This window comes from Mesoplodon bidens (genome assembly GCF_964165515.1).
Source record: "Mesoplodon bidens genome assembly, chromosome: 6".
In the NCBI taxonomy this organism is placed as follows: domain Eukaryota; kingdom Metazoa; phylum Chordata; class Mammalia; order Artiodactyla; family Ziphiidae; genus Mesoplodon; species Mesoplodon bidens.
The window spans coordinates 40,325,398-40,352,375 of record NC_138162.1 but is presented as its reverse complement, the minus strand read 5'-3'; the positions used below and the strand labels follow the sequence as shown (position 1 = coordinate 40,352,375).

The 26,978-nt window shown below is 45.8% G+C and overlaps 1 protein-coding gene across 4 annotated transcripts in view; it reads left to right on the top strand.

Moving 5' to 3' along the window:
- AOPEP (aminopeptidase O (putative)) overlaps positions 1–25,937 on the top strand; it is a 378,384-nt gene extending 352,447 nt beyond the window's left edge. For all 4 annotated transcript variants that reach the window (XM_081236407.1, XM_081236408.1, XM_081236406.1 and 1 more), the window contains 3 exons: positions 20,288–20,374; positions 22,463–22,607; positions 25,744–25,937. In XM_081236407.1, coding sequence (XP_081092533.1) covers positions 20,288–20,374; positions 22,463–22,603 — 228 coding nt within the window. In that variant the 3' untranslated portion in view covers positions 22,604–22,607; positions 25,744–25,937. The remainder of the gene's footprint in view (positions 1–20,287; positions 20,375–22,462; positions 22,608–25,743) is intronic.
- Positions 25,938–26,978: the final 1,041 nt, after the last annotated feature.

Sequence of the window (26,978 nt, the reverse complement as noted above, 5' to 3'; positions counted from 1 at the left end):
AACCACTGCTCTAAAGCAGCACCCGGCCACAAAAGGCAATTTTTTCATCTCATCTAATGAAGTGCCTGCCTGATGGTTACAATACAGAGTGGAATAGCTAGAACATGGTTAACTACATTTAGGGGCCACCCTGAGCCGGCTGTATTCTCTCAGGGCTCCAAAGAATGTAACCCTGGGGGAGGTGAAAACAAAATGTTTCACATGGACGAAAAAGAAGGAATTGCAAAATAAAGTAGTAGTAGCAAGTAAATCTAAGGAAACAGGTGAGTGAGGACAAATCTGTTTTACCACTAGTACGCAGAGAAAGCCATGCCAGCATCTGTCTGCATTCTGCTCTGAAAAGGACACTTTCAAGGTTGCTTGCAAATGGAAGAACATCCAGCGTTGCAGGTTTTTCCCTCACCACTGCCTTTCCTCTGGCGCAGGTGGAAGAGCCCTTGAAAACCGTGTAAACTGGCCACCTCCCTTGGTGGATTTTACATATGCAGGGAGGGGGTGGATTTTAATACTTGTCAGTAAGAGAACTCATTGTTTATTTGAAAAGAAAATACCACAGCATTTATTTGAAGTCCACAAGTGGAAGGCATGATTGCAGGCCCACAAAAGTCTGACAGCTCCGATGCTCATTTCTGAATTTCATTTGGGCCAAAAGCATAGTTTCTGTGAACTGAGAACATTCCATTATCAACTGACCTCTGGAGAGGCATACTGAAAGGGCAGAGAATAAAGGTTTAGTCAGGTTATTATAATGTTTAAAATCTAAGACTGATCTGTAGCTGTGATTCTGCCCATTCCCTTTATGCTAAAACTCCTTCTGGTCATGATGACCGTCGTCTTCTGCACAGTGTTCAGGGTCCGTTCCCTGCCGTCTGTTCAGGGGCTCAGCACTCCCCTTTTCTCCCCCGGCTGCTTTTCTGTAGCATTCTGGCTACAAAATAAAGAAAACATTTCTATTTTGTGCTCCTCACAGGAAGAGTTTGGAGGAGAGGTTAGATGTAATCTCAGTGGGCTCTGTTGCCACTTCAGGGTGCTCAACAGTTTATATTTAGTAAACCGCGGTTTGCTGAACTTGGTGCCTCCTTCCCCTTTGGTACACCTCGTTGCGGAATCTAAGTAGCACAAAGGCAGAAACCAGCCTTGCTGATGTCAGGTCCTGTCATCACGGCGGTGTGTGAGGGCAGCCTGCCGGGCTGGCGCCACAGCCCCTGCAGGACTGCAGGGCTGTGCAGGGTCACCAGGGCCCAAGCGTAGGAGCAGTGCCAGAGCGCCGGCCCCAGCCCCCTTGGTGGGCGCCTCTTCCTCCCCTCCTTCCCTTTTGGAGTCTGTCTTGGGGGAATGCATATCCCCAGGCTTCCCCAGGTCACTGCCCAGCAGTGTCAGGAGGCACCATTGTGGAACAGTGCGCCAGAAGGCAAGTTTTCAGATTGAACATAAAAAGGAGACTGTTGGGTCTTCCCTGGTGGCGCAGTGGTTAAGAATATGCCTGCCGGTGCAGGGGACACAGGTTCGAGCCCTGGTCCGGGAAGATCCCACATGCCGTGGAGCAGCTAAGCCTGTGTGCCACAACTACTGAGCCTGCGCTCTAGAGCCCGCGAGCCACAACTACTGAAGCCCACGTGCCACAACTACTGAAGCCTGTGCGCCTAGAGCCCGTGCTCTGCAGCAAGAGAAGTCACCGCAATGAGAAGCCCGTGCACTGCAACGAAGAGTAGCCCCCGCTTGCCTCAACTAGAGAAAGTCCTCGTGCAGCAATGAAGACCCAACGCAGACAAGGAGACCGTTGTGGAGGGTTGGAATGATGTGGTGCAATTAGCAAAGTGGTTTTCCAGGGTAAAATACAAGGAGCCAGATGGAATGGGAACTTTCAGAAAGGCAGGTTGACACCTGCCATATCCAACATTGGGCCGTTTTGTCACAGTTTCTTCCCAGGGACAAGGGGTCTGGCTCCTTGGCTCCTTGACATGGTCAAGCTCAGGTTGCAAATCAGAGGGTCAAACATTGATGGATCTGAACTTTAGGACGTGAACTATAAGTAGTGTGACTTAATATCCATTTTTTAAAAAGCTAAAACAGTCCTGGTGAGGGACGCAGCTGTCATTTTGACACAGCATTGTAATTTGTAGAGTTGGGAAAGCTAGGCAGGGTATGGATTGATAAAAGGGTTGGTTGGGGTGATTTTCTTTGGTTGTTTAGACATACTGGGATTTTTTAAAACATGTGCCTTTTATAATGTGGGATAAAAAGCTCTTATATAATTCTTTAGTTATATTTGTGTATTTTTTTCCTTGTTGTATTTGGTTTATGAAACATTTACTGCTTTAGAACATTTCTTCAAAGTCAGGAAGATAGCTCTAGGTATTTCTTCTTGGAGTTTTCTTTCTCTGTTATTCAGTTCAGTGCCCCTAGAATTTTTCTGTAGAAACCTTGTAACAAAAAAGTTCCCTGGTGGCGCAGTGGTTGAGAGTCCGCCTGCCGATGCAGGGGACACGGGTTCGTGCCCCGGTCTGGGAAGATCCCACATGCCGCGGAGCGGCTGGGCCCGTGAGCCATGGCCGCTGAGCCTGCGCGTCTGGAGCCTGTGCTCCGCAACGGGAGAGGCCGCAGCAGTGAGAGGCCCGCGTACCGCAAAACAAACAAACAAAGTCTCCATTGCTTTATACAGTGATACAAGGATTTTTGAAAACTGATCTAAAATGACAAAGGACTTTGTTTTTTTTGTTTGTTTGTTTTTAGATGAGTATTCCTCTCTTGTTCCTGAGGCCAGGGCCTGTGTTTTATTTACCTTGAATTGTTACAGGACATTGTGGCTGATCAGATGTTTGTTTAAAGAAAAAATGAGTCACTGGTGGCATAATCTGCCTAATTTTTCTGAAAAGACCTTTTAAGTAAACAATTATAATCTGTCAAAACATTTAGAATTTATCTGTTAAATAAAAGAGGAAAAGAGCATTTAACAGCAGGCTTTTAGCTACAGGTTCAGCCAGACTTTATGAGAAAAGTCCCTGGTTGCTTATTTGCCATTCTTTCTTCCATGTACTTAGCAGCACGTCCTACTGTATAGATATTTGGAGATTTAAGGGGCAGTATCACCTCTTGCCATCTGTGTATGTTTCCCCCCCACCCCAAGTCTGTACAGATTTTCTTAGAAAGATGTGGAGATGTACACATTTTCTGGGTTAATAAATAACATTGCCCTGACACTCTTCTTTTGATAGTGCCCCAAACCCAACTACATCTCCTATTCTTTTTTGTCTTTAATGTTGTGAGTAAAATCAACATGTGGGGTTTTATTGGTGTTTCTAGGTTCTTTATACCTCCATCAGTAGTTTATATATTTTTGTATTAGATTTCTGTACTGAAATCCACACCCCAAAAAAAGCACACAGTTGTCTGTGAGCCACTGCCATTTTCTTTCACAATTATAGAGTCATATTCCCATGTAAAGTTTGCCTTCAGTGCCCTAAAACAGAGGGCTCACTTTTGCCAAAATATCTTTCCAGATTGCTCTTCTTCCCTCTGGTGCCTTTCCGGTGCGCCCTCCTTTGCTTTCTAGTTCCATGGTACACCAGGATTTGAGAGTTCCCTCTCTCTGGCCTTCAAGCTGTGGAACCTTCAGGCTGTAGATAAAATGAGCTCTTCCTGTAGTCTATGGGAGCCTCCCAGAGCATCAGTGGCCTAAGTATGGTCCCTGAACCTGCCCTTTAGGGAGGAGGTGGTGCTCCATAGATCCTCCAGGATTCCCTGGCAGCTTATGCCTCTTATGGGCGAATGTTTGTGCTGGTACCTGATAGCAAAGAGAAAACAATTGTATTGAATTCAAATTGTTTTAAAAAATGAAAGGACCTCCGTTTATGTGCAAATGATGGTATCTTGTGTTTGTCAGGGCATGAAGTTTAAAGATCAGCAGACTTTATGGGGTGGGACTAAAAATGATTTTTAAAGCTACTTGGTCTACATGTTGCTTTGCTGCAGCTTTGAACCACATGGACTTGTGTTCCATAGACCAACTGATCTGTGGGTAGGAGCAGATGACCACGCTGAGCGTGGAAATCTGCAGGCACTGGGGAGAGCAACCAGCCAGCCAGCAGCAGCCCAGAGCAGGCTTGTCCCCCTGGCTCCACTGTCAGGACAGCAGGTAGTCTCCTCAGGAATTGACTGCGTAGAGTAGTACCATTTCCTGAAACAGCCTTCCCCAGCTTGACTCTAGGCTTGTTTTTTTTGTTTGTTTGTTTGTTTGCGGTACACGGGCCTCTCACTGTTGTGGCCTCTCCCGTTGCGGAGCACAGGCTCCGGACGCACAGGCTCAGTGGCCATGGCTCACGGGCCCAGCCGCTCTGCAGCATGTGGGATCTTCCTGGACCAGGGCACGAACCCGTGTCCCCTGCATCAGCAGGCGGACTCTCAACCACTGCACCACCAGGGAAGCCCTTAAACATCTTTATTGGAGTATAATTGCTTTACAATGTTGTGTTAGTTTCTGCTGTATAACAAAGTGAATCAGCTATATGTATACATGTATCCCCATATCCCCTCCCTCTTGCGTCTCCCTCCCACCCTCCCTATCCCACCGCTCTAGGTGGTCACAAAGTGCACCGAGCTGATCTCCCTGTGCTGTGCAGCTTCTTCCCACTAGCCATCTGTTTTACATTTGCTAGTGTATATATGTCAGTGCTACTCTCTCATTTCGTCCCAGCTTACCCTTCCCCCTCCCCGTGTCCTCAAGTCCATTCTCCACATCTGCGTCTTTATTCCTGTCCTGCCTCAAGGTTCATGAGAACCCTTTTTTTCTTTTTTTTTAGATTCCATATATATGTATTAGCATATGGTATTTGTTTTCCTCTTTGTAACTGACTTCACTGTGTATAACAGACTATCTAGGTCCATCCACCTCACTACAAATAACTCAATTTCGTTTCCTTTTATGGCTGAGAAATATTCCGTTGTATATATGTGCCACATCTTCTTTATCCATTCATCTGTCAGTGGACACTTAGGTTGCTTCCATGTCCTGGCTATTGTAAATAGTGCTGCAGTGAACACTGTGGTACATGTCTCCTTGAATTATGGTGTTCTCTGGGTATATGCCCAGTAGTGGGATTGCTGGGTCATATGGTAGTTCTGTTTTTAGTTTTTTAAGGAGCCTCCATACTGTTCCATAGTGGCTGTATCAATTTACATTCCCACCAACAGTGCAGGAGGGTTCCCTTTTCTCCACACCCTCTCCAGCGTTTATTGTTTGTAGATTTTTTTTTTTTTTTTTCTTTTTTTTTTTTTTTTTGCGGTATGTGGGCCTCTCACTGCTGTGGCCTCTCCCGTTGCGGAGCACAGGCTCCGGACGCGCAGGCCCAGCGGCCATGGCTCACGGGCCCAGCCGCTCCGCGGCATATGGGATCCTCCCAGACCGGGGCACGAACCCGTATCCCCTGCATCGGCAGGCGGACTCTCAACCACTGCGCCACCAGGGAGGCCCCTGTTTGTAGATTTTTTGATGATGGCCATTCTGACCGGTGTGAGGTGAAACCTCATTGTAGTTTTGATTTGCATTTCTCTAATGATTAGTGATGTTGAGCATCCTTTCATGTGTTTGTTTGCAATCTGTATATCTTCTTGGGAGAAATGTCTATTTAGGTCTTCTGCCCATTTTTGGATTGGGTTGTTTGTTTTTTTGATACTGAGCTGTGTGAGCTGCTTATATATTTTGGAGATTAATCCTTTGTCAGTTGCTTCATTTGCAGAAATTTTCTCCCATTCTGAGGGTTGTCTTTTCATCTTGCTTATGGTTTCCTTTGCTGTGCAAAAGCTTTTAAGTTTCATTAGGTCCCATTTGTTTATTTTTGTTTTTATTTCCATTTCTCTAGGAGGTGGGTCAAAAAGGATCTTGCTGTGATTTATGTCATAGAGTGTTCTGCCTATGTTTTCCCTTAAGAGTTTTATAGTGTCTGACCTTACATTTAGGTCTTTAATCCATTTTGAGTTTATTTTTGTGTATGGTGTTAGGGAGTATTCTAATTTTATTCTTCTACATGTAGCTGTCCAGTTTTCCCAGCACCACTTATTGAAGAGGCTGTCTTTTCTCCATTGTATATTCTTGCTCCTTTATCAAAGATAAGGTGACCAGATGTGCGTGGGTTTATCTCTGCGCTTTCTGTCCTGTTCCATTGATCTATAGTTCAGTTTTTGTGCCAGTACCATATTGTCTTGTTTACTGTAGCTTTGTAGTATAGTCTGAAGTCTGGGAGCCTGATTCCTCCAGCTCCGTTTTTCTTTTTTCAGGAATGCTTAGGCTATTCGGGGTCTTTTGTGTTTCCATACAAATTGTGAAATTTTTTGTTCTAGTTCTGTGAAAAATAACATTGGTAGTTTCATAGGGATTGCACTGAATCTGTAGATTGCTGTGGGTAGTATAGTCATTTTCACAGTGTTGATTCTTCCAATCTAAGAATGTGGTATACCTCTCCATCTGTTTGTATCATCGTTAATTTCTTTCATCAGTGTTTTATAGTTTTCTGCATACAGATCTTTTGTCTCCTTAGGTAGGTTTATTCCTAGGTATTTTCTTCTTTTTGTTGCAGTGGTAAATGGGAGTGTTTCCTTAATTTCTCTTTCAGATTTTTCTTTATTAGTGTATAGGAATACCAGAGATTTCTGTGCATTAATTTTGTATCCTGCTATTTTACCAAATTCATTGATTAACTCTACTAGTTTTCTGGTAGCATCTTTAGGATTCTCTATGTATAGTATCATGTCATCTGCAAACAGTGACAGTTTTACTTCTCCTTTTCCGATTTGGATTCCTTTTATTTCTTTTTCTTCTCTGAGTTCTGTGGCTAAAACTTCCGAAACTATGTTGAATAAGAGTGGTGAGAGTGGGCACCCTTGTCTTGTTCCTGATCTTAGAGGAAATGGTTTCAGTTTTTCACCATTGAGGATGATGTGGGCTGTGGGTTTGTCACATGTGGCCTTTATTATGTTGAGGTAGGTTCCCTCTCTGCCTACTTTCTGGAGGGTTTTTATCATAAATGGGTGTTCATATTTGTCGAAAACCTTTTCTGCATCTGGTGAGATGATCATATGGTTTTTCTCCTTCAGTCTGTTAATATCATTTATCACATTGATTGATTGGCATATATTGTAGATTCCTTGCATTCCTGGGATAAACTACACTTGATCATGGTGTATGGGCCTTTTAATGTGCTGTTGGATTCTGTTTCCTAGTATTTTGTTGAGGATTTTCACATCTGTGTTCATCAGTGATGTTGGCCTATAGCTTACTTTTTTTTGTGACATCTTCGTCTGGTTTTGGTATCAAGTTGATGGTGGCCTCGTAGAATGAGTTTGGGAGTGTTCTTTGCTATATTTTGGAAGAGTTTGAGAAGGATAGGTGTTAGTTGTTCTCTAAATGTTTGATAGAATTCACCTGTGAAGCCATCTGGTCCTGGGCTTTTGTTTGTTGGAAGATTTTTTATCACAGTTTCAATTTCAGTGCTTGTGATTGGTCTGTTTATATTTTCTGTTTCTTCCTGGTTCAATCTCAGAAGGTTGTGCTTTTCTAAGAATGTGTCCATTTCTTCCAGGTTGTCCATTTTATTGGCATATAGTTGCTTGTAGTAATCTCTCATGATCCTTTGTATTTCTGCAGTGTCAGTTGTTACTTCTCCTTTTTCATTTCTAACTCTATTGATTTGAGTCTTCTCCCTTTTTTTCTTGATGAGTCTGTCTAATGGTTTATCAGTTTTATCTTCTCAAAGAACCAGCTTTTAGTGTTATTGATCTTTGGTATTGTTTCCTTCATTTCTTTTTCATTTATTTCTGATCTGATCTTTATGATTTCTTTCCTTCTGCTAACTTTGGGGTGTTTTTTTTTTGGTTCTTCTTTCTCTAACTGCTTTAGGTGTAAGGTTAGGTTGTCTATTTGAGATTTTTCTTGTTTCTTGAGGTAGGATTGTATTGCTATAAACTTCCCTCTTAGAACTGCTTTTGCTGCATCCCATAGGTTTTGGGTCATCGTGTTTTCATTGTCATTTATTCTTAGGTATTTTTTGATTTCCGCTTTGATTTCTTCAGTGATTTCTTGGTTATTTAGTAGTGTATTGTTTAGCCTCCATGCTTTTGTGTTTTTTACAGTTTTTTTCCTGTAATTGATATCTAGTTTCATAGCGTTGTGATCAGAAAAGGTACTTGATACGATTTCAGTTTTCTTAAATTTACCGAGGCTTGATTTGTGACCCAAGATATGATCTGTCCTCTAGAATAGGATAGATCTATCCTGGAGAAACCTCATGAGCACTTGAGAAGAAAGTGTATTCTGTTTTTGGATGGAATGTCCTGTAAATATCAGTTAAGTCCATCTTGTCTAATGTGTCATTTAAAGCTTGTGTTTCCTTATTTATTTTCATTTTGGATGATCTGTCCATTGGTGAAAGTGGGGTGTTAAAGTCCCCTACTATGATTGTGTTACTGTCAGTTTCCCCTTTTATGCCTGTTAGCATTTGCCTTATGTATTGTGATGCTTCTTTGTTGGGTGCATAAATATTTACAAGTGTTACATCCTCTTCTTGGTTTGATCCTTTGATCGTTATGTAGTGTCCTTCTTTGTCTCTTGTAATGGTCTTTATTTTAAAATAAAGTCTATTTTGTCTGATATGAGAATTGCTACTCGAGCTTTCTTTTGATTTCCATTTGCATGGAATATCTTTTTCCATCCCCTCACTTTCATTCTGTGTGTGTCCCTAGGTTTGAAGTGGGTCTCTTGTAGATAGCATGTATATGGGTCTTGTTTTTGTATCCATTTAGCCAGTCTGTGTCTTTTGTTTGGACACAACACCAAATGGTAATCCATTTACATTTAAGGTAATTATTGATATGTATGTTCGTATTACCATTTTCTTAATTGTTTTGGGTTTGTTTTTCCAGGTCTTTTCCTTCTCTTGTGTTTCCTGCCTAGAGAAGTTCCTTTAGCATTTGTTGTAAAGCTGGCTTGGTGGTGCTGAATTCTCTTAACTTTTGCTTGTCTGTAAAGGTTTTAATGTCTCCATCGAATCTGAATGAGATCCTTGCTGGGTAGAGTAATCTTGGTTGTAGGTTTTTCCCTTCCATCACTTTAAATGTGTCCTGCCACTGCCTTCTGGCTTGCAGAGTTTCTGCTGAAGGATCAGCTGTTAACCTTATGGGGATTCCTTTGTATGTTATTTGTTGCTTTTCCCTTGCTGCTTTTAACATGTTTTCTTTGTATTTAAGTTTTGATAGTTTGATTAACATGTGTCTTGGCATGTTTCTCCTTGGATTTATCCTGCATGGGACTCTCTGCGCTTCCTGGACTTGATTGACTGTTTCCTTTCCCATGTTAGGGAAGTTTTCAACTATAATATCTTCAATTGTTTTCTCAGACTCTTCCTTTTTCTCTTCTTCTGGGACCCCTATAATTCGAAAGTTGGTGCGTTTAATGTTGTCCCAGAGGTCTCGGAGACTGTCCTCAATTCTTTTCATTCTTTTTTCTTTATTCTGCTCTGCATCAGTTATTTCCACTATTTTATCTTCCAGGTCACTTATCCGTTCTTCTGCCTCAGTTATTCTGCTATTGATTCCTTCTAGAGAATTTTTAATTTCATTTATTGTGTTGTTCATCATTGTTTGCTCTTTAGTTTTTCTAGGTCCTTGTTAAACGGTTTCTTCATTCTATTTCCAAGATTTTGGATCACCTTTACTATCATTACTTTGAATTCTTTTTCAGGTAGACTGCCTATTTCCTCTTCATTTGTTTGGTCTCGTGGGTTTTTATCTTGCTCCTTCATCTGCTGCATATTTCTCTGTCTTCTCATTTTGCTTAACTTACTGTGTTTGGTCTCCTTTTTGCAGGCTGCAGGTTCGTAGTTCCCATTGGTTTTGGTGTCTGCCCTCAGTGGTTAAGGTTGTTTCAGTGGCTTGTATTGGCTTCCTGGTGGAGGGGACTGGTGCCTGTGTTCTGGAGGGTGGGGCTGGATCTTGTCTTTCTGGGGGGCAGGGCTGCATCCGATGGTGTGTTTTGGGGTGTCTGTGAACTTAGTATGATTTGGGGCAGCCTCTCTGCTAATGGATGGGGTTGTGTTGCTGTCTTGCTAGTTCTTTGACATGGGGCATCCAGCACTGGAGCTTGCTGACCATTGGGTGGAGCTGGGTCTTAGCGCTGATCATAACTTCCCAACCTCCAGAATTTTTGTTCAGCCTGTTCATCCATGCATTTACTTCTGTCGGCAGTACTGGAAATGACCAGGAGTTAACCGGAAAATCCGAATTATTTTCTGGAAAACTGGAGGCAAGATGACTTAGGAGTGACAAGACACAAAGTACAGTGGGTGGCGGTGAAAGAAAGCCAGGGTAGGAGGTGACTGAGGCGTGGAGCAGTGCCCTAGGGGAGTGGCAACTTCCCACAGGGACCCCTGCCTCTAGAGCATCCTCTCCCAGGCATTGACGCTCCACGGGGCCCCTCTCATTGTGGTTTTGATTTTCATTTCTCTATTAACTAATTATGGTCAGCATCTTTTCATCTGTTTATTGGCCATTTATACATCTTTGGAAAAATGCCTAGTCAGATCTTTTGCTCATTTTTGAACAGGTTTTTCTTTTTTATTATTGAATTATAATAGTTTTTTGTATATTTTAGATACAAGACCCTTATCAGGTATATGATTTGCAAAAATATTCTCTCATTTTCTTAGGTTGTCTTTTCACGTTCTTGATAGTGTCCTTTGAAGCACAGACGTTTTAATTTTGAAGCCATCTGATTCACCTGTATTTTCTTATTTTGCTTGTGCTTTTGGTGTCAGATCTAGAAAACTAGTGCCTAATCCAATGTCTAGAAGACTTATGTCTGTGTTTTCTTCTAAGAGTTTTATAGTTTTAGCTCTTACATTTAAATCTTCGGGTTTAATTTTTAAAGTTCATTTCTCTAGCTTCTGTAAGGAAGGTATTGGAAGAAATAGCCGCTTGGAAGAAATAGCCGCTAAGAAGAAACGGGGAAGGGAGGGTTGAATTTTTTCATGGAACATGTGGTAAGGCTGGAAATCGACTGAGCTTAGGCTGCCCCGTTCAGCAGTTGGTGTCTTTTCTTCCTTTGTCTCTTAGTTTGAGTGGCCCTTTCTCAGGGAGTCTCCTGACTACATCCCTGGGTCACTCCCATTGCCCTCATTGCATCCTGTTATCTCCTGTCAGGGCGTTTGTCACTAACATGAGTCTGTTCCTGCCTGTTTACTGGATTTTTCTTAGACTTTCTACTGAACTGTAAGCTCAAAGAGGGCAGGATCTTATCTGTTTTATTCACCACTTCATCCTTAATACCCAGTACTTATTTTTTTGGAGAATGACATTTCCTGGATCTCCAGGTATTCTGGAATAGAGTGACTAGTATATGACAGGATAAGGTGATTGGATAACTAAAGCTATAGGGAAGCCCCTTCAGGAGGGAGCGAACCTTTTTGGCAGACTTGGTGAGGCCCTCCGGAGTTGGTCACGTCTGCCCCTGAGGAAATGGAGAGAAAGCACGGGTGTCCCTTCAGAGCTTCTCAGAGGAAGTAACCCATGGTCAGTTTTCTGCCAACAGTAAAAGTCCTTTTTTTAGCAAAGGCCATGTGTCATATGTTAATGAAATGAGGAAAGGAGGTGGAATTCCATACTGGAACGTTTTACCATTTAGTGTGCTATTTTGATAGGGAGGGAAGGCTCACTGTACTGTATTTCAGGGTGGACTCAACATGGCCTACTGAGTTCTACTTTTTGGAGCCAGCTGCCTTGAATAGCATTAATGTCATTAAATGAAATAGTATATACATAGGAGAAGGAAGAAAGGTTGGAATTGGCCTGAGAGAACATATAAAACTTGATGTTTGTCATCACCTTTGATCCTCACCGTCACTCTCCATGTGCACACTTGGTGTGATGATCCCGATAGCAGGTTTGGACGATCCCTGTTTTGCACGTTGCCACAGCTCTAGTTATAACTGGTAAAAACCCGTTGTTACCGGCTATAACCAGTTAACATAGAGCAGAGAGTTTTAGGGTCTGACTCAAGCAAGGTTAGCAAGAGCCCTTGAAAAAGAGCTGAGAGCCTCCGCTGCCTCGTTTGTTGTCTTAACTTCAGGGCGAAGGGGGTTTCCTGGCCTGGCTTTGTGGCAGTGCACAGAGCAACTTTTCATTCCCTTTAGTTAAAACAGTGTTAAGATCCCTTTGAGAGTAAGGAGCTGTAAGGTGAGAGAGAGAAGGAGAAGAGAAGTGTTGGAAATCTTTATGTGACAACTGTACACTCAACTGTGCCCTCATCTTTTCTCATGAGAATGAGCAGATGAGACATCCTGGATCGTTACAGATGGCCCCTAAACGAAATACTTGCTGGAAAGGCTGTTCTGGAGCTGCTCTAGGAAGGCTTCCCCACGCCCAGGCTGCCAGGCAGGCTTCCCTCACCAGCAGTAAACCCACTTTAAAGCAACATTAAATCTAATTTAAGGACACAAATTTAAAAAGTAGGTTCGTTTATTGCAGTGTTAGACTTATTAACTCACAAAAGCCATGAGCCTTGGTCTTTCTGTTTACAGATTATAAAATGGAACTCAAAATGAGGTTTAATGGGCTTCCCAGATCGTGTTCCCTGGACAGATTTTTTTTTTTTCCCCTTCAACAGTAAATTCTGAAATCAAAAGGACTTAAAAAGAGGAGTGCTTCCTGTCATAAATAGGATGGGTGGCATTCTTCAAAGCATTTTACAGCTTCCAACTGTGCATTATAATTTCAAAGTCGCTGAAAAGCATTCTGAGTTTTTTAAATGGTACGTTTATTCAGAAACATTTATTAAGCAGCTACTTATGTGCCAGGCATTGAGACAGGGCCTGGAGGTAGCCTGAAGGCCCCCAGGCCCATGCTCTCATGGAGCTTGCACTTTACTGTTAGTAAAGACATAAACTACTGAATAAGGAGATAGCAGTTTCAACGACCATTGGGCTGGAGAGGATGTAAGACACAGCTCTGAGAGAGTGACCCCTGGGGAAGCGGGTGGAGCTGAGGAATTCTGGGCCCAAGAGGTGAGTTAAGGGATGTGGACATATCAATATCAGGTCATTCCACTAACCTAGGGTGTGCTGGATGAGGTGGGGCCACAGCGGTGCCATCCAGTGTCACAGCAGATGTCCTTGACCTCTGTTGGCTTGACCCCTCATAGCCTTCTTGGTAAAAAGCTAAAGGCTATTAACACACTTTGGGACTTTCTGGGACACAGTTGATTGAGATGGACTTTCTGGCATCGTCAGTGGATTGAAAGACTAATGGAACTGTAGTATATTAATAAGGGGATGCCCTGCAGTTGTTATTATGTTAAAGTATATGGGCCACACTAAGCTGGTAAATCCAACAGCAGCAAATGGAGAATAAGGAAAAACACAAAATAATATATCCATGTTGTTTATATGTAAAGCTACCTTTTTATAATTTTTACTATTCAAAAATAAAGCAAGGGAAGCAGCTGTGTGCAGGAGCCACAGGTGCTTTTTCAAGTGTGGCGGTGAGTATGCACCGAAACAAACCCTGGCTCCAGGCTTGCAGTGACAGAAGCAACCCAGCTGATTTTCTGAGTCCGACCTTGACTGTGTAATGTGCTTTGTTGATGGCACAGTGGCTACCAGAACCAAATTTGGGGTGTTAGCCAAGTTGTTAACACTGAGCTGTTTTGTCTAACCCTGCAGCGCGTCTGTTCAGCCTCTGTGACTCCACTTACTCTTCAAGCACAGTTAGGCTTCTGTGAGACCCTGGTTTGCAGACTCCACCTCAAAGGAACCCAGCCCCCCAACCAAGGGAGTTTAGTCTTTAATTTAAGATGTTTTCTACCAGACTGATTTAAACTGCTTGAATAACCCACGTATGTTTTTCTCCCTAATATGTCTTTATATGTACTGGAGTTACAGATTACATTTTTATTAAAAGAAGAATTATGTTTAAGGAAAGTCTGAAAAACTCCTGTGGAAAATTAGTCCATAAGATAATGAGCAGCTTGTGGGGGAGTATTCTCGTGTAAGAATTATTTCTTTGAAGTAGCTTCATGGAGAACACACTAAAATTGAAGACAAAAAAAAAAAAAAGAAACTTGAGACAAAAGGTATAAAAAGAGCATTGAGAATTGTAAAGGGTTAATGAACACAGGGTCTGGGGTGTGTAGTGATTTGCAGAGGAAGCGTCTGGTCAGCGAGGGAGATTGGGAGTGACCTGGTGGAGGGGATTATTCTTCCTAAAGTTCGCATTTCCTCAGTGTTCGATCCCCTACCCACAAGTGGCGCCTTGCATTCATGCTGGGCTGTAGGCCAAGAGGGGCTCTGTTTCTGAACGAATGCCAGAGCAGATTTTTCGGTGCAGAGGGGTGCAGTCCACGGAGGAAAGAAAAGTCCCCACATTCAAGAACACCCTAGATTGCCTGGCAGAATGGGCAGAAGCTGGCCGGAGCCAGCTGGTGAGGGCCTCCCAGCTCTGTGTTCTCTGGCGTCGTGCTGGTGGATTTGGGGGGTTAGCACATCACTCGGGCAGCCTAAGGCGTGGGCTTCCTTTGCAGATCAAGGATCAGCAAACTAGAGCTGGCTGGTCCAGCCTACTGCCCTTTTTTTGGTAAATAAAGTTTTATCTGAAGATAGCCATGCCCACTCATTTACGTATTGTCTAGGGCTGCTCTGGTGATACGAGGGCAAATGGGGTGAGAAGCCATAAATGCTCACTGTGTATAGCCCTTGACAGAAAAAATTGGCAACCCCTGTTCTAGAGTTTAATAGGAGTTGGTTCTGGATGTGTTAAAATTCTCAGATTGAAGAGATTGGGGGGCTGGTGGGGGGGTTGTCTTTTAGCAGTTTTTCTTTCCTTTTCCAGGAGGGAACAATTAAATGAGAGGTACGTGTGGTTATATCACAGAGGTGCCCAGTGGATCGTGGGACTTGTCCCTGAATCTGAGCTGTGGTTTGACCCTACAAGGCAGGTCTCGCTTTTCCAGCACTGCTGGAAATCAGAGAGGCCGGCCAGAAGTCGTTCAGATCGCCTGGGCCTCTTGGGTAGTGATAATGTTCTTGAAATGGTAGAAATGCCATGTGCCTAGAGCTGATGCTGGGGCAAGGCTGTCTTTTTTTTTTTTTTTGCAGTATGTGGGCCTCTCACTGTTGTGGCCTCTCCCGTTGCGGAGCACAGGCTCCGGACGCGCAGGCTCAACGGCCATGGCTCACGGGCCCAGCCGCTCCGCGGCATGTGGGATCTTCCCAGAACAGGGCACGAACCCGTGTCCCCTGCATCGGCAGGCGGACTCTCAACCACTGCGCCACCAGGGAAGCCCAAGGCTGTCTTTATAGACCGGTTTGTAAAATTCCCAGGCGCCTGGCCCCTGGGTATACTTCCCCGAGGGTGGATGGTAAGTACCAGCTCCTCCAGGCCTCGAGGAGGCCCCTCCCTGAAGGAGCCCCTGCTTCCTCTGCGGGTTCACGCTGGCGCTGGTGTCTCAGTCCTGAGGCTAGGTGCAGGGCAGGCCGGCTCTTCCTCCTCGGCTGTGTTGTCCCATCCTCTCCCTCCTGCTTCCCACTCCCTGCCAGTGCCTTCCCTCCTCAACACCCACCTGACAGGCACCTTGCTCCTTCGGTTTTCACCAGTTAACCTTTCCTTGGAGTTGATACTATCAAGTTTTTATAAATTCAAGAAATAGAACTTTTGAAGTGGAAATGAAAGCCAGAAACATGCTACTCCTGCTAAGAAGACAAGCACTTACTGTGTGGGAGTCAAAATCCTAACGCTTGCAGCAGCGACCTGGGGCAGTTCCCACAGTAGCCCAGGGGCAGAGCCTCTTCTAGCCCCCGCCCTGGGGAGACAGCTCTGGATCAGGACCCAGTGGGTCATGAAATCAGTTTAGTAGGTTGCCAGCCAGCATAAAGAAAGAAGAACAATAACTATCAGCGGTTGCATATAGTGAGGGAAAGTATTAAAAAAGAAACTTTTGTTTCGGTGTGTGTGTGTGCGCGCGTGTGTGCACATACACATGTATACATATCATGTGCCAAATATGTTTTGTATACCCAGGACACATGTCTGCTCAGGTCTCCCAGGTGGCTCGGGCCTGTTACCACCAATACGCTCCATCCTCCCGGTGGAGTCCCTGCTGTGGGTCGGGGGTCCCCCATCCTGGAGCAGTTACAGTTACATGAATTATAGGAGGGTTTTAATGTCCCATCACCAAATGTGGGTCTGACATGAATGGGCTTCTGCAGGCTTACCCTTCCTTCTTCCTGCCCCAAATTCTGAGACCCTCCCATGTTCACCCAGCCCCAAAGAACCGTTGCATTAGTGGGCACTCCTGGGAGAGCACTGATATCTCTGCGCTCCTCACCCTCTGTTCATGGAGGCTTTGGAAACCTGGAAGCTTCTGGAATTCATTTCCAAAGGTGTAAATTAGCACTGCTAATTAAAAACCTACCTGTGCACTGAGGGAACCACCCATATCATTTTTCTGTTCAATGTCCCTTAAGCAGAACACTTTGAAAAGTGTTCGAATTAGTCCAACTAATTTTTGTTGGACCAGAGTATAATGGGTGCACACCTGTGTGTGCACATCTTCACTGTGGCAAGGGTCAGGGACCCACGTTCCCCTTCTTCATCATCATCCCCCCCTCATTCCTGTGCCAGGGACTGCTAAATGCTTTGCTTGTGTGGTGTGGGTGGTGGATGCACTCCTGTCCTGGCAGGAGGTGGGTCAGACCAGCTGCTGTCTGCACTGAAGACTCAGTGAGGAAAAGATGGGCACATGCTCCAGAGGCAAGGCTTCCAGTGTGCGACACCACACGCTCTGGGGCAGCTGGAACGAGGGTGCTGGTGCTCCAGGTCCTCCGACCCTGCTGTTCGCCACCACGGGCAGCTTCGCCTCTTCCCACTCCTGAAACGTCCCTTTTCTGATTTTCTTGAGATTTCTTATTCTTTTTCTGCCCGCTCCCCCTTCCCTCGCCCTTGCCCCTTACCTGTCTGTGGCGTGAAGGTGTTGCTGGAATTCAGGGCTGAGGTTTGCTGGCTCGGCTCGAGGCTTTCAGGTGATTCCTAGCATGACTTTGGAATGACTTTTTGAATCTGAGTCACCGTTGAAAAAGGCATTAAATTTTTTTCTCTCTCTTGAGACATTGCGGAATAATGTGAATATTCAAAGTGTAAGTATTGATTGGTTTTAGCGTAATGTATACACCCGTGAAACGTTGATGCTAAATGAACTGAGTCAAGAGGCCATAGACGCTGTGGAAGGCCTGCTGGGCCCAGGTGTTCCCACAGACGTATTTATGTGGTGGTGTTTGTTTACTTTTCACCTCACTGAGGAAGTTAAAAGACAAGGTGACCACTACCACCATTAACTAATTAATTAATTAGAAAATGAAGAAGAGCAGATCTGCAGAGCAGACAGCTTTCTTCTTAGAGACCTGCCTCTGCTTCTGAATTCTCTGATGCTCCCCAGCACCGGGAACTTCACTTTCCTCCATTATCAACAGGGGAAGGAGCCAGATACAAGTGTGGTGACCTCTGTCAGGAATTTTTTTTTTTAAGTTTCTCAGTGATCTGGAGAAAGGAGGTATACCCATCAGTGCCCACCGTGGAAATATTGCTGGGAGAAATTGTGACAAATGTCACTTTGCTGCCAGCTTTTCGGGAAGACCCCCGTTCCAGGTGTGACAAGTGGCCTTGTGAATTGTGGGTCCTGGACAATTTAGAGGATAAGAGATAAAAATTTTCTTTGTTTCTCAAAGAAATGCGAAGAGAAGTAAAAACCCTGGGCACAAGCAAGAGATATCTGTTGGGCCCTCAGCCTCACACAGCATCTCCGTGATGTCTTTTAAACATCCTGTCATTGAAATTTTGAATTATGTTTAATTCTTTTGTAATGAAAAGGCTTGTTGTTTTTTCTGCTCTTTGTGGGGTGGAGAGAGGGGTTGGTCTGTATTTCCTGGATGCCATGTTAGCCTTCAGGGGTCAGAAGACTAGATCTCTTATTAATTGTGACAACTGACTATTTTTAACAGTAAGAGAAGTGGAAATGCTGACTTCATATTGGTTGTGAAAGAGCCTCTTTCACTCAGCTCAGCTGCTGGATCTTCTTCCAGTCGTTGTAGTGGGACCGACCCTGCCTTTTGCCCCTCTGTGGACCTTATCCTACCAGGAAACAGACCCTAATTTATGCTTTGTTATTTCTGTATGTGTAAATAAGATGAAGGAGAGCACAGGGAGAAAAATAATGGGAGGCCAATAATACCTCCATTCTCAAAATCAGATCTAAAAAAATATAGTGTCCCCAAGTTTTGGAGTGATAAACAACTGTCCTTGTCAAAGGCTTGGTGTGATCAGGTTGCAAAATCTAAGTCGTTAGATCACTGTCAAGCTGACAAGAGTTCTCTTATACTTGTCTCTCCTAAAAGCTGGTACAGCTGTCCCCCTGTGCAGTGGTGAGAAGTGAGAGCAGGTGGCCCCAAGTCCCCTGACTCTCATGCCGCATGGCGGACGTCCCACCGGGCCACACTGGCTTGCCGGGGCCTTCTCCTTTCACAGAGCTCACAAACAGAAAGACACAGCACATCCACTGGTGCGTGGATGGGACTGGTGGTTTCTGTGAGTTGGGACAGAAACGAGAAATGGAGGCATCCAAGGGGCCCATTTGGGTTCTGTCCAGTGCTCAGCCTTTGGGACTCAAACCAAAGCACGAGAGCGGGGATTTGGTTGTTCTGGTAGCTTCTTCTCTGGTTGGTGCAGTATCTGAGCTCTGTTCAATTGTTCTTTTGCTCCAGATATTTTAAGGGCTACCCTTTCCCTTTTATGGTGTTAATTTCTACTGGCTATATAGGAAGGAGAACATTTTGTTGAAGGTAGAAAGATTTCCAAGACCTGTCCAGCCCAACCTGCTTCCCTTTTGCTGTGATGATCCAAGGCTATTAGCTCATTTCCATGTGCCTCTGAAATTCCTTCGTGAATGTAAAAAGTTTGTTGGCATCCTTTTCTTAGAAGTTCAAAGGGCCCGGCTGCCTGTAAGCAAAGGGCCCACCACCAGAACCCCCTCATGTCTCAGGGGAAGGATTCTTTCCAAAAGATTTTTTCTTTACTTCATTCCTAATTGTCTGTGTGTAAATCTATTTATGGTGGATTAAAGAAGAGATCCGGCCATCAGTGGGTAATGATACAATTTACAGGGGCCCCAGCCAAAATGTTGAAATTGCTTACATTTTACTATTGCCACAAATGGATTACTATAAAGGCTCTCCCTCTTTCAAAGGCAGTAAAAACAAAGAGTGATGGAAGGAGGCTTTTTTATTTTTTAAATGCACGTAATCACTTCCATGTATGGCTAGTGTTGAACCAATAATGGAATATAAAATGGTGGACTGCTCACCGGATTTAACTGAGAGGGCTTTAATGCAGTAGAAAATGGCCCAGGACTGAATTCTTAAACCAAATGTAGGTAGCATCTCCACGTAAAGAATGTGTCTGAAGTGCCTAGAGATGGCGGGGCGGGGGGGGGGTGGTGCGAGACTGCCTCTTACCCGCAGAGGCAGCCAGTGCTGGGATCCAGCTCCCCTATTGTCTGTAGGGTTTGGGGGAGGGTTTCCTGGCAAATTCCTGCTTGTAAGCCTTTTGTCACGTATCTTTACTAAAGGGCACCCCCACACTTAGCTCGTCTGTTTTCAGTAGGTTGTGCAGCCCTGCAGCCACACAGTCGTGGGCACGTGGCAGGGTCTGCCTGCGTCAAAGTGGGCTGCTCCCCTCCAGCAGGCACCCTGAGCTCCTCAGAGGGTGCGCTTTGCCTCTTAGGAATGTGGAGAGCGGTGTCTTCCTCCTTTTACTGTGTTTACTGTTGGAATCACCAGCACTGAACCAAATCGGTTATTGCAGGAAATTAAGTAGTTGTGGTTTATAAAGGAAACCTTCGTTGACAGCATCCCGCAGGGCAGAGCAGCAGCCTGGCTGCCCAGGGCTGTGTGTTTAATTTCCCAGTTACATTGTGCATTTATCTATTATCTTGCAAAATTGTCTTTAAAAACATCAAAACACCTAAGTGAAACATGCACCCTCTTCCCCTAAAGTGGACTGGCAGCCCTCCTCATGAAGGGACCTCATGGTTCCTTCCTTTGTAAAAGAAGTGAAATTAAAATGAAATTTAAAAGCGTCAACAAAGTTAATATGCTTCAGAGAGTAACTTTTTCGAACAGGAAAGGCTCTCCATCATTAAACTTGTTAGGCCAGGGAAACCTACCAGTTTTTTGCTTACTGGATCTTCCCCTTTCTTTAGGTTCGCCATCGATGGTGTGAACTTGTTGTTAAGCACAAATACACAAAAGCATACAGAAGCGTTGAGAGGTTCCTTCAGGAGGATCAGGTAAGTTTCTGTTTTCAGCAGATGGGGATTCTTCAAATGCCCTCCCCTGACTATGCAGTACACTTAACACAGGGACCCAATTTGTCGACATCTCTATTTAAACAGCAAATATTTAAACATTTTTCAAGGATTTTAAAGAGTTGTTAGGTGCTTACCTACCAAACTTGTGAGCTGATTTTTTTCCTCTGTCTTTGTATCCCATTGAATCATGTCCCTTAGAAGCTCCCTTGGTTTGACGTAACTGTGGCCCACTGCTGTTACCAAGTGAAGCATGGGCAGACCTCAGGAGCTTTCTGCATCTTTGAACCTCAGATTCATTAGGTCAGGGTTGTGGCTTAGTGATGCCATGGTGTGTCCTTTGCCTTCAGTGGCCCTCACTTAAAGTATATATGAAGATTAGACAGGGAGAGCCCCGGCTGGCTGGGACAATCTGGTCTGTATCTGCACCTGCCACACCAGGTGGAACCCTGTGCTGAGATTCCTTCCCGTGAGAACTTTCCTCACTGTTCACCAGGGAAAGCGATCACCTTGCAAGGAGCCCACAGGAAGCACGTGCGTGCACGAACCCGTTGGAAGATGTTTTCCTTGCCACCTCTGCTGGGCCGCAGCCTGTGGGGGTCAGCACCCCACCACACCGTGTCCCCCAGCGTGGCTGTCCATGGTGGTGCATGTGCCATGGCTTCTGTCGGCCGCGGGAAGTTGGCTGCCTCTCGTTCCTGTTGGTGTGACCAGTGCATGCCTCTGAGTGAGCTTTCTGCCGGGCGCTGTGGGCTGACAGAATGGAGCCATGTTTCAGTTGGGGTGGAGAGTTGGGGTAGGGGCAACAAAGGGACTTTTTTTTTTTTTTTTTTTTTTGCGGTATGCGGGCCTCTCACTGTCGTGGCCTCTCCCGTTGCGCAGCACAGACTCCAGACGCGCAGGCTCAGCGGCCATGGCTCACGGGCCTAGCCGCTCCGCGGCATGTGGGATCTTCCCGGACCGGGGCACGAACCCGCGTCCCCTGCATCGGCGGGCGGACTCTCAACCACTGCGCCACCAGGGAAGCCCAACAAAGGGACTTTTGAGAGGGCCTGAGTACAGGGGGCAGCCAGCAAGTGAGGGCTCGTTATTCCCGCAAAGAAAAATACATGGCTTTGTACCAGAAGAAATGTCACATTTGCACAGTGAAGCAAGAGGTGTTTGGAAACACAGAGGGGAGTATAAGGACAAAATGTAAGAGCAGCTTAAGGCCTGTTCTGAAAACCAAAATTAACTGCAGTCTATTTGGAACCATGAACTTTGCCAAATAAGGATTACCATCGGCTTTTTCAGGAAAGAATTTTTGAACCCCCTAACCCCTAACCATTGTTGCGCTGTATTTGAGATTCTTCTTTTAATTTGCTCCAGGAGAACGTAATTTGTAGCATAACTAAGCTTAGAACAAGAGAGAAGGCGGAACCAAGTGGATCTCTTGGTTTTCCAGAACATAACTGGCTGTTTTTAAAACTGTAGGAAAAATGCAGATGTGAGTCATTGTTCTCGAAACAGAAGAGCCAGTGTTTGCCGCGGTAGTGGGGCCCGTTGAAAGGAGCTGGCAGGCTGGGCTGGAGCAACAGGCATCTTCCACGGCGGCCCGATGGCTCTCCCCACCCGTGGCGCCATGTGATGGGGTGGTCTTTGTTCCCCAGCTGTGCTAGGCACACACTTTCTTAGGAACATGGCCTGTGTCTGTATGACATACACACGGCGCCTCGGGTGCTTCTTTCAGCTGAGGGGGTTTCCACGGGGGTCAGTCACCATGGGAACCTCCCTGTCCTCGTCAGCCATCACTAGAGAAATGCTCGCCGTGTCGTCAGTTCAACCACCAGGGTCTGTTGACGGACTTGATAGCCAAGAATTCCTTGGGGGTTGCAGTGAGAACAAGAAAGAGAAGGGGATCGAAAACTGCAGGTTCCTGAAGTACAGCTAGTCAGCTGTCTGTCTTTTCTAGGGTCTTTGTAACTTCCAGACCAGCAAGTCCGTGCGGAACAAGCACAGACTGTGCACTCAAGTGCGTGGGGACACATGATTGCCTTTTCTTCAGCTCTCTGGCCTCTGTGCCTTCTACAGGCCATGGGCATCTACCTCTACGGGGAGCTGATGGTGAGTGAGGATGCCCGGCAGCAGCATCTCGCCCGCAGGTGCTTCGAGCTGAGCAAGGAGCAGATGGACAGATCCTCAGCCGAGGTGGTGGCCGAGATGTTATTTTAAAGAGGTGATTCTCTCTCTTTCCTTTCTCATTGCTCGGCTCTGAGGTTCCTCTTAGGAGCTAAGTAAGCCAGTAAGCCAGGTGGTGAGCTGAGGGCCCCAGCAGCTTCCCTTACGGTGCGGGGGCACCTCGTCTGGCCGAGCGGCCACTGGAAAGCCCGTGCCGCCCACCCCGGCGGAACAGCCTTCCTCGGCGCCGTTTTGGCCACTTCCGGTTTTGTTATTTGTGGGGAGGTAATTCGCAGGAGAACATCCTGAGCCGGTTAGAAGGTGCGCTGGAGAGCCTCGTGGAACCGTGAGCCGCGTCTTCAAGGGGAAGGCTGATGCGGGGGTGTGTGGAGGGCTCTCCACACCCTGAGCTGTGAGCAGCCGTGTGAGAACTTGCGGTCCCTCGGGCTGTCCGACACCGCCTGGTGGGCGAGGCTGGCAGGTCCTTCCTCCCCAGTGTCCTGAATTTCTCCACATTGCGTGTCTGCTGGCAGGCGGGCAGGTTACCTGGAGTGGGAGTCCTAAATGTTTAAACTGCTTCCTCTTGGACTGTGCTTGGCACTGACCTGTTACGTTCACGTTAGTAGTTTTTAGTAGTTTTTAACTGTGGATTTCTGCATTCTAAAAGTGATTTAGCAATGGTACATAAAGTTTTGTAAGTAGAACTGTGGGATTATAAGTGTATTTTTTTTATTTTTTGTCTAACGTTGTCATTTCTCTGACTCTCTGGTTTTCTTTAAGGTTTTACATGATGATATAGGGTGTGTCTAATTTTGTGTTTTTTTTAAAACTTAGCATCAAATTCCAAGCATTTTTCATGTAATATAGCTTCTCTATAATTTTAATGGATATTTAATATTTTATGTTGATATTCTTAACCTATTGTTGGACATTTAGTTTGCTTCTAATGTTTTGCTCTTATAAAAACCATTTCTGTCTAATATGTTTAACTGTCTTATTTATCTGAAAGAACTCTAATACTGAAGAGAGAAAGGTTTTCTAAAGTCCGATTCTGTTCTTCCAGAAGAGTCAAGGAGCCATGTTGGCCAGGAAAGGAAGTAGTGGGAATAATTGCCACGATTGTGTATCTCATAGTGGAGCAGCTATGTGCAGGCTTCCCCAGAGCTCCCCTGTGGCAGCTTCAGAGCCTGTTCAACGACGGGCCAGTTTAAAACACAGAACAGTTACACAGTTACGTGTCGCCAACCTCATATAATCAGTATAAATCGTATTTCTCTTCAGAGTTTTAATTTCACGGAGAGTTTGTGTTTCTTGAAGTGTGTGAAACTACAGTGGTGCAGACCATGCCTTTGATGTTCCCTGGGTTCCAAATTGTGGAGAAACCACTGCGGGCTACACAGCTTTGGCAGTTCTTCATTGTGATTTTTTTGCCCCAAGCAGGCAAAGGAGTAGTCCTGGTCACAAGCCTTCTCTTTTCTCACCGCCCCTCCGTCCCTCCCCTTCTGGATGAACGCAGGGTCATGTGCACGCCCTTTCCCCCTGCTACCCCAGAACAGCTGTTCAGTGCATTTTTCATTTCATCTTCCAAAGCTGCACTGGCATTTGTATGGTCATCTGTGAGTCCTTTGATTTTTCAAAATTATACCCCTAGGACGCCCAGTAAATGAAGAGCGAACAGAAATAAAACCCATTTGATAGTGTAGCAGGCCTGGAGGCGGTGCTCTCACCTTGTGCCCGAGGAAGCTGGTGCGTGTGATGTGGGCAGCCCTGCGGCGCTGCCCCCAAGTGCTCTGGCTGCTTGGGTTCCTGGCATGCTGATTTGTGACTTAAGATTAAAATCACATTGCCAGGGATTACCACGCAACCACGACCCTGACTGCTCCTCCAGAAGCCATAGTTACTCTCTCTCTGCAGTTCGGGGAACAGATGCATCTCATAGCTCCTCTCTGGAAACAGAAGAAACCAACAGCCTTGGAAGATGCTCTCCAGCCCTTTCATTATGCCCAGCCGACGACCTCTCTGACGAGGTGCAGAGCTTAGCTGATTGGTGAACAGTGACTGGTTTCCGCTTTGTTCACAGTGGCTAAGTTCTGCACCTGAAGAGAAGGTGAGATGGGGACAGTTAAGTTGGAGCTGCCGGGGCAGAGGCCGCTGCTGAGCGGTCAGCTCGGGGACCGAGCACGATTCTGGAGGATGAGAGCCTGTCTGGCCCCAAGGATGATGCACTTTGTCTTGTTACGAATGCAAGGAACATACCAAAAGTCTATGGAAATATAAATCCGCTAATCAGACATCGGTGTCTGAAAGTTCAAATGTATTGAAAGCTGCAAAATTATTCTTTTAAAAATCTAAAACCCAGTGAATCACGAAAGTCGAGTAAGACCATGTCAGCAGTCGATGGCGTGTGAGTAGAGCTGGGTGCTTTCAAAGGAGACTCCCTGTTGTGATTTCCGAGCACGGTGAACTCTCTCTTGTATTTGCAGTCCAGGTTTCTGTGTCTTCTGCAGCTGCCCGCGCGCGGGACGAGGCCGACCAAGCTCCCAGCTGAGGCACTGCTTCTCCGGGCTGTCAATTGGACCCGCCCTCCGGTGCCTACTGAGCTGATATCAGTTCTCATTTTACACACTGGCTCAGTTCAGCAGGAACAGGAGTCGAGCCCTAGAGCAAAGCCTTCCTGTCTGTGGGTGCCCGGAGGCTCGGGAGCTGGGGCTGCAGCCGCACGAAGACAGGCCCAAGCGTCCGCAGCAGAGCTGACCGGCGGCGGAGGCCCCTGCGTATGTGCCCTGTGTGTGGGTGTTGCTAGAGCTTTGCTGACATGACAGGAACAAGCTTCCACCCATTGGCGCCACGCCTGCCACGCAGGCAGTGCATACCTCTGTCACGGTGTAGGACGGCCCGAAAGCAGTCGGAGTGAGTGCGGGGCTGAAACAGGCTGCCTTTCTAGTATCTGTCCTGTGAACGGAGCCCAAGTTATAGCCGCCGGCTTTCACAGCCCTGTGTGAGCAAAGCGAATGGCACATGGTGCAGCTGTAAAGCCCGTTCTTGGGGCTGTGAGATGTGCCCTGGTCTCCTCCTGTCCTCCGCTCATGGTCCTCTCTCCAAAGCCGAGAGCAAAGGCACACACAAAGGTACTCGTTTACAAGAATTCCTCCGTTGTGACTGGGCAGTAAATTTTATTGCTGTTTCCTTTGCAGGGAAGATCACAGCGAGATTCTTTTTCATGCATCTACTCGTAGCCCTGGTGGGACCAGGATCACATTGACCCTGGACATCAAAGGAAGGATTATGGGGCTGCTAAAGCCATCAGCCGACAGCAGTGTGCACATCGTGGGGCGACCTTCCCAGAGGCCCTCACGGTGGAGCCCGTGTCAAAGGCACATCCTTGTAAACGGTCTCCACAGGGCTGTGTGATGCCTTTGTGCCCACCCTGGATGTGCCACCTCAGATCCTGAATCGGAATTGAGTCTCCCCTGTGAGTTCAGTGCAGTTCTTTTCACACAAAGATGGAAGATACCTGAGGCCCATTGGAAGACCTGCTGGACCTTCTCCATCTATCCCTCACATAAATATGTGGATATTTCTGCGCTTCCAGAAAGTCAGAGTTTCTGCATACTGGGACCACCTCTGCAGGATTACTTTGATTGATAGGGCCTGTATTTAGACTTTCCAAAATTTTAGTACCTTTTGGTAGAAGTGCAGGATAACATTCTAAGATGTATTATTAATAAAATAGTGGATTCGTTTTTATTTTCTTCCTGTTTGCTTCCTAATTTAATACTGTTTTTGAAAAGGAAAAAAAAAACGTGAAAGAAGAGGGTCGTCTCCCCCTTCTGGTGTCATCCTTTTCTCACCTTACTGGTTTTCTCTGTAGTTTTCAAGGTGGTGGTGCTATTCCTGGGAGGACAGTGGGCCCCCTGCTCCTGGTGGAGGCACCATCGGGCACCATGGGGTCTGTGGTGATGTTGCCTCTTTTCCCACAAATGTTTGAAGTTTAAAAAAAAAAAAATAAGCTTCTTAGGACTGTCCATAGGGAAGGATGGCTTTAAAACGCTCCAGAAGCCACAGTGGTTGGTGCAGTCACGTGATGGTGTGAGGCTGAACTGAGCGGGAGTGAACTGACCCGCCTGCAGGGGCTGCGCTCATGGGGCTGCGGGCCCGCCGGTGGGGGGACGTGCGGCTCCACACAGCCCTTTGTTAGGAGCTCCTGACCTTCAGAGTTACTTAACAGTGACCGTCATTCCGGAAGGGTTCCTACGGGTTGGTTCTTTGCTGTTACATGTGCTCTGCCTATGGTTGTATGTGCTTTGTTCACCATGTTGGTAGAAGAATAAAAATTCGGTTTTTAAATATGAAGAAATGTCAGAACACTGTTCTCTGTGAAGACTTGTAATAAATGACTCTCCCTCTGGTCGGCATGAGTCTGGTCCTT